This window comes from Melospiza georgiana, chromosome 20, assembly GCF_028018845.1.
Source record: "Melospiza georgiana isolate bMelGeo1 chromosome 20, bMelGeo1.pri, whole genome shotgun sequence".
NCBI classification, from domain to species: Eukaryota; Metazoa; Chordata; class Aves; order Passeriformes; family Passerellidae; genus Melospiza; species Melospiza georgiana.
In genome coordinates, this window is record NC_080449.1 from 7670514 (window position 1) to 7687397 (window position 16884).

The 16884-nt window shown below is 47.6% G+C and overlaps 1 protein-coding gene across 4 annotated transcripts; it reads right to left on the reverse strand.

Moving 5' to 3' along the window:
• Positions 1–870: 870 nt before the first annotated feature.
• Positions 871–16876, reverse strand: CRAT (carnitine O-acetyltransferase). Of its 4 annotated transcripts, XM_058038016.1 has the most exons (15): positions 16728–16876; positions 14523–14625; positions 13145–13408; positions 12551–12669; positions 10405–10458; positions 9369–9534; positions 8635–8809; positions 8023–8201; positions 6933–7033; positions 6636–6755; positions 6030–6152; positions 5762–5897; positions 5239–5301; positions 4606–4743; positions 871–4057 (listed from the first exon to the last, which is right to left on the reverse strand). In XM_058038016.1, exons 1-15 carry the CDS (start codon positions 16874–16876, stop codon positions 3842–3844), a joined length of 2106 nt encoding a protein of 701 aa, XP_057893999.1. In that variant the 3' UTR covers positions 871–3841. The 4 variants fall into 4 exon arrangements, with proteins under 4 accessions (XP_057893999.1, XP_057893998.1, XP_057893996.1 ...); XM_058038015.1 differs by lacking the exon at positions 14523–14625 and having other exon boundaries at positions 16728–16778; XM_058038013.1 differs by lacking the exon at positions 16728–16876 and having other exon boundaries at positions 14523–14976.
• Positions 16877–16884: the final 8 nt, after the last annotated feature.

The following is a 16884-nucleotide window of genomic DNA, read 5'->3' on the forward strand; positions in this document are numbered from 1 at the left end:
CACAAGGACATTTGATCTGCCTTAGACCAGCTCTGTTGGCATGAGACAGGACATCAGGCAGGTCCCATGACATGGTGGTACCATATGTTTCAGTTTGAAAACTGGTACTTATGTCTTGCAAAACCATTCCTTTTCTCTTTATATCTTTTGTAAGTGCACTGACAAAGCCAGAACAGAGATCACACCTCTCTTCCAAGGTTGCTGAAGGAGTGGATTGTTTCAGGAGTGGCTTAGCACTTCCCCAGCCTCTCGAGCTGTTACAACAGACTGCTGGAAAAAATAAATAAATGGAAACACCTATTGAGCATAGGGAAGAGGGTTCATCTCCTCATGGAGAGCAGTGCAGTGTAAAAAGCTGTTCCACTTCATGTTGCCTTCAAACCCAAGCTTCCTACAGTAATTCTTAGGAGTGAGGGAGAGGAAGAAGAGCTCTTGTAAGACACTGTAATAAACTTTCCTCTGTTCTCTCTGAATTGTTTGTAATCTGCATCTTCCGCCTACTTTTGCTGTACCTTTTCAGAAATCTTTGCAATACTTGATATATGGTAGAAATTCCTTAGTGATTCCATGGATTTTCTTAACTAAATGGTGCTGTGCAGGAAAAAGATTTGAGCTCTGCCTTATTATCCTACACTTGTATGAAATCTCCTGCCACTAGTTTTCTGAAATTGAATGTTTTCTTTGGAATATGTGGCTTTGCAAGCAGATGCTTTCTCTTCCTCCCCTGTACTCAAGGGGGCTGGATGGAGATATGACAATAAAAGGAAGGTGACAGAATGCTGTGGTTCACTGTTCTTGCTGTCCCCACACAATCATTGTCCCATTAAGGGCAATTATGTAACTTCTGCAGTGTTTAAGGAGATTTAAGCCTTTTTGTAGCATTTATCTGTTTATTGTGTCCCAGTTTATTCAACAAACATTTCCAAACTTTGCAAGACATGGATCCCACTACCCAACAGTATTTAACACAGCTAACCAGCAAAACATGCAACACTACCAGGCTGTGTCAAAAATTGCACTCACCCCAAGAGTTATCTGAATATTTTCAGTTTATGAGTTTCTGAAATAATTTGTTCCAAATCAATCAATTTTCTGGAGCTTTAGTTTCTTCTACTTAATGTGCCTTTAAGACAATGGGCATCTCTTGATAAAACAATCAGAAACAGGGAGAAGAGTATTCAGTAAGTCAACAATGAAAAAAATCTTGAAGATACAAACCAGAAGGACATCACATTTTAGAACTTGTACAATAAGAAAAGACTTTTTAAAGGAAAAACCTTGTCGTGATTTTAGTGTCCTTTCAAGCACTTGAAAAATCAACCTCATTCATCTGAGTTTCAGCTCTGTGTTTTAGTAAGGATGCATTAGGTGGTTTATGAATCTTTTATCTCTTTGTCTGCTCCCTGCAGCTGTACTCTGCTGAAGCTAGTGGGATGTCCAGATTTAGTTCCAGAATAGATCAATCCAATCTTCTGAGGTACAATCTTCAGCAGCACATGCTTATGCTTAGTCTTTAATAGGCACTTTGCTTTGAGAGCCTTCCCCTTTGAGACAGAAGTGGAAAAAGGCCAGTCCCAAATACTTCAGTGGTGCTACTTGTGCTTGAAGGCATTGCAGACATGGAAAAATAATTCTTCCCCTGGTAACAGAGGCTGATTCAGTATGGGGGGAGGATTACTTTGGCAAAATGAATATTTTTTTTCCATGTAAAAGGCTCCATGAATCCAGATGTTATTCCAGTAAGGTTTGTTCTTGTCTGTAGTATTTACACAATCACTTAGAGTTTGAAAATACTGAGTTATACTCTTGCAGTTTTCAGTCTGATTGATACAGAGGAGTCACCTGAGCAGGGATTTCTGCTTGCAGGTCTGTAGTGCTCCTATTCATGCTTTTAGGCTGTCTCACTCCATTCAAGATTCTTCTAAAAGATCAACTAAATCCATGTAGATGATGTGAAAGTGGCAGTTCAATCAAGTTCAATACAATCACTGGCTGTGCAGGTGAGTTTCAATTAAATTTTCCTCTTTTAAGGTATGTTATTAGGTATAAGACAGAAGCTTTGAATAACATCCTTTCAGGAAAAAAAATGCCAAGAGCATTGACATGTATATTTTGAGCAACAAATTAGAATCATTTTTTCTTCTTTTACTTTAAAAAGGTTTAGTGCAAATTTGCTCATATATGTTCATCAAGGCACTTTGATCATGTCCCTTGCAATTATTTCCCTGTTAACAAAACAGGCCATCACACTCCTAATGCTTCTTATTTATGGTGACATCCCAGCAGACACATCTTGAAGGGTGTGCAATTTAAATACAGAATTCCTACTGCAGAAAGAGCACTAGAATTCTTTATTACCATATGGTTTTACTAAATAAAAGTGTAGTCAGGAGCTTGGGTTCTGACAGATGGGTTGGAAGTAGTTCCTATGCTACCATTGTATGTTAATGTTTATATATAATCTTCTACTGTCTCAAGTTTGTCAACTGAACATAAAAACAGTATCACATGAGATCATTCTCTCACAGAATAAAGCTGACACAAATTGGAGTAGTATTTCAGTAAGAAATAACTCCCCAGAGTGGCAGAAAAGGTGCTGTGCAGGAACAGTGCAGAAAAAAACCTACAGCTTTCTTCCTGTTTTCAAGATTTTCTGCCTTGTTACAGCAGAGTGAAAGAAGGGTTTCTGCAGCTGTTTTTCCTTTGCCCTTTAACAGATTTCACCTCTGTGGGCCAGGAATGGAAATATGTGTTGGAGTTCCTGATCAGAAACATCCTTATTTGTCACAGCTCAGGCATAACATTGTGCACAAAAAGGCTGTTTCTGAAAGCAGGGTGTAAAACCACATTGGGTTAATGTGTGTGTCCTGAGGGACATGAGGCATGTGGCTTGTTCATAAAGAGTCAGCATCTTTTTCTTTTCCTCAGCTCCAAAGAAAGGTACAATGGAGCAAGTGTCAAGCTAAATGTCTAGGAAATTCCTTCTCATCTCTGCAGATGTGAAGGTACCTAAAGCCAAAGCTGGCAAAACTTACATGAGGAGAGTTTTGTAGAAGCTTTATGGGGAAAAAGCTTAAGGCTGAGCTGGATGATCAATGGTAGGACCATGGCAGGAAGCTTAACAAAAAGCCCAGAGCAAGAACACCAACAAAAATAACCTGAAACAGTAAAAATCACCTTAGTTTGTATCAAGTCATGTCCTGTTGTTAAGAGGGTCAGTGTAAGACGAAGGAGATCCCAGTGTCCTGAACAAGGGGAAGGGAACATTCCTGTAGAGCCTGTACTGCTTGGAGTGCCTGGGATAAGTAGTGCAGTGTACTCTAATGAGACTGGATCTGCTCTGGCTGAACTTCCTTCTCCCCTTGCTGAAGTTCAATTATGAAGCTTTGCTGGAGCAGTAGAAAAATCTTCAGTCAAGACTGGAAGATGCTCTTCAGAAGATGAAACCAGGAAAAAGACTTGGTCTTACAGTAGTTCTATCATACAATAATCATTCCCTGCTTCTCATGGACAAGAACTACCTTCCTCACCAAATGGATTTAGACACTGGCAAGGACTGTGCTTTCTGTACTCCCTTACAGTAGTTTTCATAAAAATCATATTTGTGTCCTCTTTGAGGACAGGAAAGTGCACTTTGCATTGATGGGAGAGGCCTCTCAGTTCTACTTTGGTTTGAGGCAGTGTTTCCTCTCACTACAGAGTCTGACATCTGTGGGTGACTATTCTGTAACATCTTGCTGAAAACAAATGGTAGATATCTTTGCTGTTTTCTGAATTGTTTTCTGAGGAACTGGGAGCTTCAGTGCATCAGGGATAGCCCATTTAACTGGGGGTTTCCCTCTTACAGTTTGGATTTGGGAGCAGCCTGGAGCAAGATCCTCATGTCCAGCAGTGCTTTCTCAAGGTAGTGTGCCATGCGGGCGGCGTTTGTGTCAGCACAGCTATTGAAGGCTGAAATTGCAAAGTTGATGTGTTCCTCCATGGGGTTGTAACACACTCCATAGCCATCTGGAACCACGGGACCAAAACACATCACACAATCTGTCTTGGCTGGGACCTGTGGAGACAATGTGATTAAAACCTTCTGACCAGTCAGAGAAAAATGAAACCATCAAATGGAAACAGCTCTGTCAACAGAGGAAACTCATCTCATTAAACTGCTCTAGAAGGGCCTTTGGTCACCCTCACCTCCCACCACACGTGCTGGATCCCACTATTTAGCAGCAAAGTGTTTTCTTCTGCATTTGCACAGGAGTGCTTCTCCCCAGGGTAAGCTTACAGTAAGTCACAATTAGAATTATTCAGTAAAAATCAGAGCACAGCATTTAACACAAAGCTGCTCTGGCTGCTGACTTCATTGATCACTTGGATTTAGACACCAACCACTCTTGGTGGTCTTGGCTTTGGTTATGTTAGTGTTTTACATGTCTGTGAGGGACTGTGGAAAGTGTAAGATCAGATCTGTAGCTTTGTGGGATCGACAGCCAGCTTAGAAATTTCTCACCCAATGTAGAGGAGTTTCTAACAAAAAGGAACTGAAGAGAAACACAGAGAAGGAAGGCATGAAAAGGAACAGAGAGAACTTTTGGCTCAGATGAGCTGTACCTGGCTGGTTGAGAGGTTGAAGTGCATTGCAACAGCATAGGCTGTGTCCATGAAGAGCTCAGGAATGCTCACCAGGTCCTCGATTGCCTGGAGCTTCAGCCCCAGGAGGTGCCGGTCTATGGCATTGCCCCGTATGGCCTGGGGGAAAGCAAGGATGGACACATGAAAGCCAGGCCTGAGCAAAACTATTTCTTTGGGTTAAAGAAAAGAACACTTCTAAAAAGTCTCTAAAGTTAGAAGGAAACTAGATGTTGCATTTAAGACAAATAATCTTGTTTGTAAGGACTGTGAAATTGAACACACCAGTGCAAACAACCTTACAGTTCCTGCCCATGGACTCTGTCTGGTTTAAGGACTCCTTGTGCAACTTCAGTGTTTATCAGCAACAATGATGGTAAGAAATAAAGCTATTGTAATATCTAATTCTCTCCTTTAGGCCAGTCACAAGGGACACTTAACACACCAGCTAGAGAGGATTTAGTCTGTGGCTTTAGAGCAATGTCACATCAGACCTTTGCAACCCTGATGGCCACACTGCTGTGTCAGGAGCAAAAGATGTTCAGGTCTTGTCTTTCCTCAGAGCTCTCATTTGCTGGGTAAAGCCCCAAGCCTGTCTGTATAGAGGACACTCACCATGTCTGTGTATTCCCTGTGGGCCTGTGTGGCTTTCCTCAGCAGGTCTGCTTTCTCCTGGTCCTGAGAACATACAAATCTGTTTAAGTTTTTCTGCAGAATGGAGAACCTTATTTTGGCTGTTCTCTAGGATGGAGGACATTTCTGCTTTGTGTGTCTGTATGAAACTCATTTATATTTACTAGATTTAATTTTTGCATCATTTTGTTTGGCAGCGTTACTTCATTCTGAATAGAGTTCATCCATCAGTAGCAGAACTTAGTTTGAGTAGCTGAACAGCCTTACAAAGGACTTTTTGGTGGGTTCAGAAATATCCACATGATGTTTCCCAGACTTTCAGTACATATGATAGAGAAGTCAAATCAAACCCCTGATGTGTAAAGATACTTCAAGCTATGGTTTGGCTCAAAACTTAAGAAGGGTGCAGCCCTTCTTAGCTGAAACCAGATGACATAGGGTTAGCCAAATAAACAGCTTTTCTCTTTTCTGGATTCCTCTAACTCCACTTCTTTGAGATCCTCACCGATTTGTCAGGGCTGTCCATGGACTGCACAAACTTGAGGGAGTCCACGGAGGCGGAGCGGATGGTGTCGGTGCGGCCCAGGCGGAACATGCGCAGCGACGCGCTCTCGTACGTGGCACAGGCGCGGCCGTACATCCTGGGACAGCGAGGAGAAAGGCACAGCACTGAGTCTGCCCTGGCAGAGCCTGGTCTGTGACAGCTTTAGCAAGCTCACAAGTTTGAGTCTGTCAGTAAGGAGGTTTGAGGAATGACCTCTGGGTGGTCTTACCTGTAGTATGCCAGCTGCAAGGCCAGCTGGATAAAAGCATCAGGGCTTATCTTCTCTGACTTGGGAAATCCTTTCCCAAATTGATGAAAGACCATGACTTTGATATCCAGATCTTCTACCATTCTACAAGGAAAGAAAGAGGAACTGTTCCATTGTTGCTCGTTCTTGTAACACAGTGGAATGGATTTGCTTTCTCAAGGCTCAAAGGGAACAGGCCATCTGGATCTGACCTGTGCAGGGACAGAGAGCTCCAGCACACATAGATCTCTTTGGGCAGCACCACAGAGGTAAGAATTTTTGGCCACTGCAGAAAATCTCCATCAGGTTAGATGGCCATGTGTGTGTTTATACTCTAGTATTCTTGGCTGGATCCAGTAAAGCCTTGCTCTTTCTTAGCAAATGGGATGAATCAGAAATAACCCTTTTCTAGCACCTCTGACCTTATTCCTGGCAGTGCTTTTCAGCTCAGCTGAATGCTGTTGAGCCCAGAAGTCCCTGGGAAAACTACCTGGCTGCCGTGGGCAAAGCCTCATTTAAACCACTGACAGGCTCCAAATGGGGACAAGAATTACTCCCTCAGTCACCCACCCACTTCTCCATACTCACATGTTGAGGTTTTGCTTTGCATTCTCAATGTCATTCTTGATTTCTGGGGTGATGTTAAACCGCAGCTTTTTGGGCATTGGCAGATGAACTGTAGGAGATTTGCCCGTCTCAGGTTTCTTCCTGCACAGAGAAATGGTTCTGTTTGACCAGAGCTTTAGCATGAGACCACAGCCTGGATAGAAATGCACAGGAGACCTACCCTACTGACACCTTGTGACACTGGTCACAGCCTGACAGACCCCTCACAATGCCAATAAGGGATCTCCAATGCTGAGGAGAAGCAGGGCCAGGACTCACGTGAACTCCACGATGTGGTCCAGAAGAGCAACGATGGGTGGGCCTTCGGAGGGAGCGTGCTCATATACGAGACCACAGGAGCCATCTTCAGCAACGATGAACTGGGACAGAAACATGAGAGGACAGTGTTGAAGACAGGCAATGTGTGAGGCAGAAGATACCCTGAGAGACCTCAGTGTCTCCCTGTCTGTATCAGAGCCTGTCCTTGCACACTGAGAGGTCTCGTTTAGCAGCACAGCAGTGGAATCCTTTCAGCAGGTGCAGAAGATCTGGGAGCACTGTTACAGTTTGCAAAATTCCCTGGATAAGGGTGTGCTTGACATAATGGTGTGCCCAGTGCTTTGGCCATACAGAAAGGTTCAGTGGCTCTGGTTTGCTGAGATGCACCCACAGGACAGGAATAACATTGCCACATGCTGGCTTACCCTTACTTTTCAATCAGCTGGAACATCTAAACTTTATCCCCTTAGTGAAGAGTTCCAAATAAGAACAAAACAGCTGAAAACACTGAAGAGTTCAGCAGGTATGAGAGGAGTCCTCTAAAGCATCATTGCTACAATCTGCAAGCCAGGATATACCAACTAATGAAGGAAAAGCTCCAACAGCAGCTGCTGTTGAAGGATCTTGACAAGACTGAATGGAGAAGAGATCAGAGGGATGCTGTGAGATGGCAGTGCATGTTTCAAGAAACTAAACAAAATGCCATTGGGCAGCTTCTGGCAGAACCAGGAAAAGTGACAAGCCTGGAGGAGATCCAAGGAACAGACCTCCCATCGTTTGGGCTGCCTCTGAGCAGATGAGGCATTGTTGACCGCAGGCAGAAAATTGATTTATAAGGAACACAAAGACCTGCTGCACTGAATAAACGTGGGCAGAGGCAGAAAAGAAACAAGTCCCTGAGGCAGCAACAAATGCTGGTGACTGCAGGGGGAACCACAGCATCTCACACCGTCAGCCACCACTCCTCATCTCCCTCGTTCTCCTACTCTCTTGACATGAGGATCTTTGCTGCAAAAGGTTCCTTGGATTTTTTAGACTTCTATAGTCTCAGGAGCCACCTCTTCAGTGCCTTTAAAGCATCAGTTCCTACCTGCAGGGTTTTGTCGAACCATCGGTTGCCGCTGTTCAAGCGGCTGCCGCCGCCGTGCAGCATCTGCGCGGCCACGCGGCTCTTGTAGATGTCCTCGGACACCCGGGGCATGGGGGCGTCCAGGCACACGGTGCAGATGCTCTTCTCAATCGCACGCACGGACTCCTTGTTGGTCTTATCTGGGAGAGAAATGACTGTGAGTAAGTGGGAGCTGTGTCATTGGAGGGAGAGACATTTGAAAGGATGGGTTTGAAGGACACGGTGTTGGGTTCCCACCGTACCTCAGTGGGGGTGTACACAGCTATTAAAATTGCAGCCAGCTGCATTGTTGCAGGTGTGAACATGCTGCATTCACCCTCCTTTTTTCACTTTTCTTACATCCTACCCATTTGCAAGGTCACAAACTCTGGGATTTCACTAAACTTTGAATCTGTACCTCCCAACCCAAAAATTACAACAGATTGCAACAATTGCTTCTTTAAGGTGGAGAGCTCATGTTATCTGTCCAAAACAAGCTTCTAAAAGAAAGAACTGAACAAAGCACAGTGGGGAGGTTTGTTGTTCAAGGATTTGCAGTGTTTTTAGCACATGTGTGTTAGGGGCTCTACAGACCTTTCAGGAGGTTGTTGTAGGCTTTTGCCCAGCTGTTTCGGTGGTTGGTGGTGAGGATCCCAATAGGTTCTTTGTTTGTTTGGAGGGAGGTGTTCCAAATCTTCTCCAGCTGAATGAAAAGCTGGTCAGCAGTAAGGGGAGATCCATCACTGTGGTAAACATCCAGCTCAAAGAACTGAAGGTGAGAAGAGTGGACAAGGACAGATACAGACAGTGAGAGAAGATAATTGTCCAGCCCCAGAAACTGGCAACAGCTACTTTGAGAAGGTAAGGCCTAGCTGAAGAACTCAGCTTGCAAGACTTTTGAAGGATGCTCAGAATTGAGAGACCCAAGTCCAGCTTCCTTTGCAGGGCATAAATACAGTCCTGGTTTTATGAAGCCATGGTTACAAGGACCAAGGAGGAATTCCTGTTTCTGAGACTAAGCTGCAGTGGGAGGATTTGTTATCCAATTTTCACTTTCAGTTTCCAGTTGCAGACGTGGTCTCTGGGCTTTGAGAGACAGGAATTACAGGGAAAAGAAACAGAGGAAGACAGTATTTTTCTGCCTCTAGTCTGCTGCTTACACGTGCCAATTCTGCTGCTGGCCAAAGGGGATAAAGGGAGCAGGAACAAATCCCTGGTGAGAAAAACCTTGTGGGCAGAGACTTTGTTATTCCCTTTCCTCTGTATAACAGCTAGCAAAAGGGACACCTGCAGCTCAACAAACCTTGAGAGCCCAGCAGTTGCCTTACCTGGAAGTTGTGAACGACTGTGATGTGTCTGGACTGCTTTTTGCCTTTGGCATAGTTGACAATGGAGTCCCGCTTGGGCCCGGGAATGCGGCAGGATGAGAGGATCTGGTAGTACTGGTTCATGCAGAGGGGCTTCCCACCCATGTACTCCACTGGGAGGGTCTCACTGGACACACAGCAAGGTAAGGAGGAAGGAGAGAGGGAACAGATCAGTGTGAGCAGGCCTGTGCTCCCTACACAGGTCACAGGCTCTCCCTTGCACCTGCACTCCCTCCCTACCTCTGACAACACCTAAAGGTATTGGTGGCATAAAAAAGGGGCTGTCCTTCCCCATTCCTAGCAGCTTTCTTAGTACAGGCTACAAAAAAATGTCTGTTTGCTGGCCTTTCATTTGGGAAGGGGAAAAAACTGTGTCCTTTCTGTGACACCAGAGAATCAGGTCTCTGGACCTACTCCATGGCTGTACCTCTGTGTGACAAGTATCTGATGTGATTCATGGACTAGGCAGAGGCTCAATCACTCACTTCTGCAGTCATATTCCAACCACCCTGAACTTTGTCTGACTGTTGGTGTTGGTAAACATATTTTTGGACTTTAAATAAGGTGTGTCCAGCAGAGATTTGCTGGTGACCAAAAGAAAAAGGGTAAGGGAGGAACAAATTTCTCTATAGCTCATTCCATCTATCTGGGACGTGAGAGGCACCAGGAACCCAATGTTAGAGACTCAAATTCCTGCTGCCTGAGCTGTAGCTTGTCCTGTGAGCAAACAGAAGTGCAAAGCTCTGTAGGACTGTCAGTCGTGCTCGCTCCCTCCAAGCATGTTCCCATGCCAATGAAAGCACTGAGGTAAACAAAGAATGTGAAGACAGAAGAGTAAGTTTGCTTTTTTCCATTGGAGGGGACTGGGGATTACAGTATCTCTTTCCAAATCTGTGCTGTCATCTCCTGCCTTTCTGTGTGGGAGATTTATGGACAAGGCTCAGCCTCTCCAAGACGTTAAAGAAGGTGTGAGCTCTCAGGAGGGTCAGTTACTCACTTGTCAATCATGACCTTGAAATCCAGGATACCCTCGATCAGCTTGGCAGCAAACCTGGAAAAATACCAAATGTAACAAGCTGAGATCAGGCACAGATGTGTCTGGGGCTGAGGGATGAGCTGAGGAGGATTAGCAGAGCTGTTCTCTGCTCCTCAGGAAGCTCAGCCTTTCTGCCAAGCCCCTGTTGTGCCCATCTCTGGTTCACTGACACAGCCACTCTGGGCTGTGGTTTGAGATTGCTGGATAGTCCTACTGTGTGGGACTTTCTTTTTTTATGTGTCTTACTACACAGCCAAGGAACTCGGGACAGCTTTCAAGAAAGAAGGATTCAGTCATGCATTAATGACCCTCTAACAGCAGTGTTTGCTACTGATGTGTTACAATTTTATCATATCTGAGTTTTGATTCTCAGCATTAAAACAGCACCAAGGATTTGTGCCCTTCCCTGGCTAGGGGCCACCTTGGAGTGTCAAGCCAAGATGCAGCTGTTTGTCCCTGCATCTAAGACAACACTGACTGAGTTCCTACCCCAGTGAACATCCTGCTGCTAACATAACTCTGGAGAACCTTCCTCTGGCACTGAGGGCTTGGAAACAAAGCAGATGTGCTGCATGAGGACACTGAGGGGTTGTGTTTACCAGGATCAATGTAAACAGTGCCAATGCCAGCTCCCAGCAGGGCTGTTGCATGCCACATCAAGCTGCTTAACTAGAAGTGACCTTCTCTTGGCCAGATTGGCCTTCTCTGACATGGGAGCTCCCACCTGTCCCTGCAGGAAGGAGGCACGAGGTCACTGGGACAGGGGGTCGTGTTGTTGGCTGAGTGATGTGGTGCCAACATTTGGCATTTGCAGGCAGTATCCTTTAGACTGGCTCAGCCTGCCCATTCCGAGGAAAGATCAAAGGACACAACTCCAAGAACCTAAGGGTTCTGTGAAATTAGGCATTCTGCAAAGTAGTTTTCAATTAAAATTCCTCAGCCTTACTGCAAAACATGAGGGAAACACAAGTAAGAGTCTGTGTTCCTTTCCAGAGAATTAACAGCCTGGAAGCAGAGTTTGGGCTCGAGGAGATGGGAGAGGTTGGTTGACTTGTTTTCAGCCAGCAGTTTTGCCAGGTTAAGGAGTAAAAAAATCACTTCCCAAATTTGCCTTTTGCTTTTGGAAGCTTTAGTTTCAAGCTGCACTTTCAAACTTCTTTGTGCAGCCACAAACTACCCAAACACACATTTAAACTGTATTTTACACAGGAGCCCACCTTCTTATGCAGCTGCTGAATTCCACTGGCTGGGCACTTGCAGCTCTCCAGATTATTTGGAAAACTTAAGAGTGAATAATACGACAGAGAGCTTTCAAGACATTTGTGTACTCTTGCACTGTTGTGAGGCTAATCCTGTGCTCAGGTGTATCGAGGGGTGGGAGGGAGGATTTGTTCCCAGCCTCACTGATCCCCTGGCTGGTAATTTTGATCTGCCAGGGCAGTGCTGACTGGTAACTGTGGCAAAGGTACCTGTGTAAAGGTCAGTGCTGAAGTTTTGTTTTTGCAGATGGATTCAAAACACACTGCTAGTGGTGGTTAAAAATTAAAGGGAGCCCATGAGAAAAAGAGGGCATGGCACGGTCTGATTGCAAGGAAAAGCTTGGAGTGGGAAGGCTGGTCACAGTGGTTTCCCAAACTATGAATCACAACAGGGGACAGTCCCTGTCAGGCTCCTCCATCCCTATAAACTAGCAAACTCCAGAGGCATTTCTGGGTGATCTCCCTTACATGCCTGGGCTATTTTTTGTGCCTCCTTTAACTGCACACACAATCACAGTGCCTCCAGTACATCCTCACAATGTCTTCAGCCAGTGATGGGACCATTTTGCAGTGAAGATCTGTGCTTGAGCAAAGACCTAAATGTAATTTCTTAGTCCCTGTTTAATACCTGAACCACTAGACTCTTTAGTTTTCTCCCCTGATGAAATATTTAGACTGGTGCAACCAGGAGTTTGCTTACAGCCTGGCAGCCTTGTCCTTACAGCAAAGACAGCTCAGTCCTGGGGACCACATTACTCATTCCCAATCTGCCTTAATACCCTCATCCCTGTTGAGCACAGAAAGCTCATCCCAGCAATAACCTAAGGGAAGGCAGAAAAGGATTTTACCTGAGCTGACCTTGTCGATCCAGAAAATCCTGCTTAGGTAAAACCACACCTGGGCTGGAGTGGACCACGACTGGCAAGCGATATTCCAGGTAAGCTGTCTTCAGCCACCAGTCTGAGAGCTGGGATGGAAAAAGAAAACATGCAGAGAGCTGCTGCTGCTGCTGTCCAACCCAATTCTGGCTGATGGGTCTCAGCATCTTGCCCCCAGTTCTGTCCCACACTTTGCAAACAAAGGGGTTTGTACTATGCAGGTGGAAGGGGAAAGGAGGATTTGAGCAAGGCATGGGTGGCTTTTGGTGCAGGGCTTGAGCACAGGGTCTCCTTCAACTTCCTGAGGCAGCTGTGTGATGCTGAAAGGTTCAAGCCTTCAGCAGCCAGAGGCAGGGCCAGTGACTCCCTGTCCTGCCATAATCTCTCTGCTCACCCAAGCCCTGGTAAAGGAGTTTGCACAGCTTGGGGAGACCAGCAGCACACTGGTCAGGAAGGTGATGCCATTAAAACACAGGTACTAGTGGATGCAGCCAGGACAGGGAAGAGATGCACATCAGCCCTCCACCCTCCATAACCAGAGCTGGGCCCAGAGCCCTGACCTACCCAGTTCTCTGTTTTCTTGGCTCTTCTCTCCAGGCCTTTCTGCAGCCTCTCGCCAACGCCCCCCGGCTTGCGGAACTCGGCCACGAGCTGCTGCGTGTGGCTCAGCTCCTCGGGGCTGATGATGGGCTGCAGGGCCAGCAGGTACCGGTCCAGGGTCTGCTGCAGGGGGGGCACGGGCAGGTGGGGCAGCGCCTCCTGGTGCAGCTGGAATCTGCCCACGATCTTGTTTAGAGCTGTCTGCTTCAGCAGGCCACAGGGCCTGGCCTGCAAAGCACAGAGCAAATGTCGAGACAGAACTTTCCCCGAGGGAGCAAAGAACCTGGGTGTAGGAGTCTCCATCCCAGCCTCTCTGTGGGTGTCCCAGCCTGGGAGCAGAGCACGGCTGTGTGCTGGAGAAGGGTGCAGGACATCCAGGAAAGCTGTGAAAGAGAAACTTCATCTCCAAGATACCTATTCTCAGCTCCTCAGAGAAAATGCTGCTGGGATAATGACACACCTCCCCACTCTGTGGACACCTTCCAGCTGAGAGTCTCCATGTGATGACAAAGTCAAACCCTTCCATCCCATGGTAAGTGGGAAGAAAGTTGTGAAAAAAATACTCATCTTATACACTATCAGAAACTTTCATTATTTCTTACAAAAGCATGAGGCTAAAAACGCAGAACCCTTGTGCCAAACCAAACTACCCTCTTGGCTTTGAGGAGGCAGAATTTAGCTAAGTTTGGGGTAGGATTAAAATGCTTCTTCTCTGTCTATTCAGGAAACTGTGGGTGATGCCAAAAGGCTCCTGTGATCTAACTGGGTCATGTGGGAAAAAAAGCATCAACTACTTCCCTGGCTGGAAAATTATAACACAGCAAACCCAAGTGCTCCCCAGGAAATCAACTCACCAGTTTTCCCCAAAAAGAGTAACAACATCCTTCTGGATGAGCAGTGTTGCACATTCTTTAGCTTGAAGATGTTTCAATAGTACTCTCAAGGTTTCCAGTTCCCTCTGCACCTCCCTCTCCCATGCATCTACTGAATCAGACACTCCTGCAGGACTCTGGACTTTGCATTGTCAGTGTACTGAGAATGCAAAGCCACTGAGAACACTCCCTTTGACTTCCAAAACAGTAAGAAAATAGCTGTTCCCACACCTCCTCCCAGCAGTTAAGCACAGACAAGAAAGAGCTAATCTACAAGGTGACAAAGCCCCCCAGAAACTGCCCTGCTTTTGGGCAGCTGGGTCTTTGAGGGACCTGAGAAGAGCTGTGAGACTGAGGTTTGCAGGAGGAATGAGAAAAACAACAGGAGGATGAATTACTGAAGCATGAAAGAAGAGTGGGATTGGGAGGAAATGAAAGGTGTTGATCACAGCAGCTTGGGCATACTGTACCTTCTGTGCTTGCTTCTGCTTCCTATCCATGGCCGGTGGGACAGAACAGACCGAAAAGCTCTCCCTGGGCCTGTGTGGGTCTCCTCTTCCACCTGACAATGTGCTGCCCGTGCAGGGCGTCACCTCATTAGCCAAGTGCCACATGACTGCTGCGACCAGAGGGCTCGGGGGCTGGCACAGCCCCGGCAGGGGACAGCAATTATCGGATCACTGGATTGCGACAACTGCCCTGAAGGTGCCCCTCCTGGCACCGATCAATACCTGCTGGCTAGAGCCTCTCTCTGACCAAACTCTGGGCTCCAGCGAGGGCAGGAGTGGGGGTGTTGTTCCTTCAGCCTTTGCCTGGACCAAGAAACTACTGTGGCTATTGAGAGAGGTACCTGGACATAAGGCAGGAGAGACCCCAGTTTATGTCCTGGAGGTGGCACCATGGGCAGTACCCTGACTGCCCTCACTCCCTATGCATGTATGGTCATTATTGCAAGCAGAGATTTGGGGAGTTCTGGGTTGTCAACTCTTGAAAAAACCAAAAAACAACCGAAAAGTATCTCCATAGCAGGGCAATGAGATTGCCATGCAGTCACAAGGGATATCAGCCCCTCCTTCGTGTCTCTAGTGACCTGAGGGGCAGAAAGCACAGTCTGCATAGCTTGAATAGAACATGATGATCCTAAACAAACAGCTGCAGATTTTCCATGGGGTAACAATGAAAATCCCAAAACAAACCCATGGAAGCCACTGTATGTTAAAATGTGGAAATGCATTTGTTATCTTCCCTCTTTTCTGTCCCCTGCTTGTTTGGTTTGGGGTTAAACTCAAGAATTTGGTAGAAGAAGGAACAATGATCAGAGCTGAGGGGGCAGCTGGCAGCAAACAGAGGGAACAGCCCAATCCTGACCACAAGCAGCAGGAAAACGAACACCAGTGGAGCAGGGTGTGCAGACAGGGCCATTCTGTGGGCTGGTATCGCTGCTCAGCCACCTTCCAACACAGCAAAGAACCTTTTCCAGAGCCTGCAAAGCTGGTGGGAAAGGAAATCCACCTGCTGGGGGGCAGAAGCTACTTCATAGCGGATTCTTAGCACAGCCACAGAATTGAGTACCAGGATGTCTGAGGTTTGTCTTTTAGTTTTAAATCATAATCTGGAGTGCCCCTTAAGCTCAGAGACAACTGGGTGCCCTGCCAGGTCCCTCAGTAACTGTGAGTGGATCCACACTGTAGCTGTTCTGCTCTGTCTCCTCCTGTCAGGACCCAAAAGGGACTGCAAAGAGCAGCTCCCAAGCCTGGCAGGGGTCTGACAGCTCTGCCCGGTGTGCAGCAGGATGGGCACGCTGGGAGCCACCAATGCCATCTGCCGGGGCTTCCCTGGCCCGTCCCTGTGCAGCAGCCACCTTCCTGCTGCCAGCCCCAAGTGGACACCCCAGTACAAGGCAAGGCACTGGTGGGAAGCGACCAGAGGAGGACATAAAGATAATTAAGGAACTTGAGTATCTCTCGTATGAGGAGAGTGCCAGACTGTGAGTTCATCCTGTTTAATCTGAAGAAGAGGAGGCTGACAGGGAATCTCAACAATCCATATAAATATCATCAAGGTGGGCGTCAAGTGGGTGGTGCCAGACTCCCTTCAGTGGTGCACAGTGACAGGAGAGGAAGCAATGGCCATAAACTAAAACACAAGAAGTCTGCCCTCAACACGAGGAATAACTTTTTTACATTGAGGATGGCAGAGCACTGCGCCCTAGTGCCTGCCCAGGGACGGTGTGGAGTCTCCCTCTCTGGAGACACACCTGGACACGTTCTTGTGTCACCTGCCCCAGGTGACCGCGCGTTGGTGGGGGGTGGGACAGGGTGATCTCCAGAGATCCATCCCTTCCAGCCCTGACAATTCTGGCACTGTCATCTCCGTCCCGGACAGGAAGAAACCGGCGGGCCTGGGGGGACTGACACCGGCAGGGTCCCTGCCCCGCTCCCGGGGGAGGTGGCACCGAGCGCACACGAGCACGGCCCTGACCGGGACCCGGGCTTATGCTCCGGGCCGGACCCGACAGCGGCACCGCCGGGAGCGACCGTCGGCGCTGCCCCGGCTAAAGGCCCCGCACGGCCCCGGGCTCGCCGCCCGCCCACTCTGCCCGACCCTCGACCGCCACCTCGCGCCCCGTCTCCGGCCGGTCCTGGCGGAGCCGCCCCTCCCGGTGTCGCTCTTACCGCAGCCTTGGCCACCAAGGCGAGCATGGCCCCGCGCCCCTGGCCCCGGGCCCGCCGCAAGGACACCCCGGCCGCCGCCGCCGCTCCGCCGCCCCGGGGCGGGGCCGCCCCGCCGCCATCTTGGAGTGGGGCGAATCCCGCGGTGCCATCTTTGGGA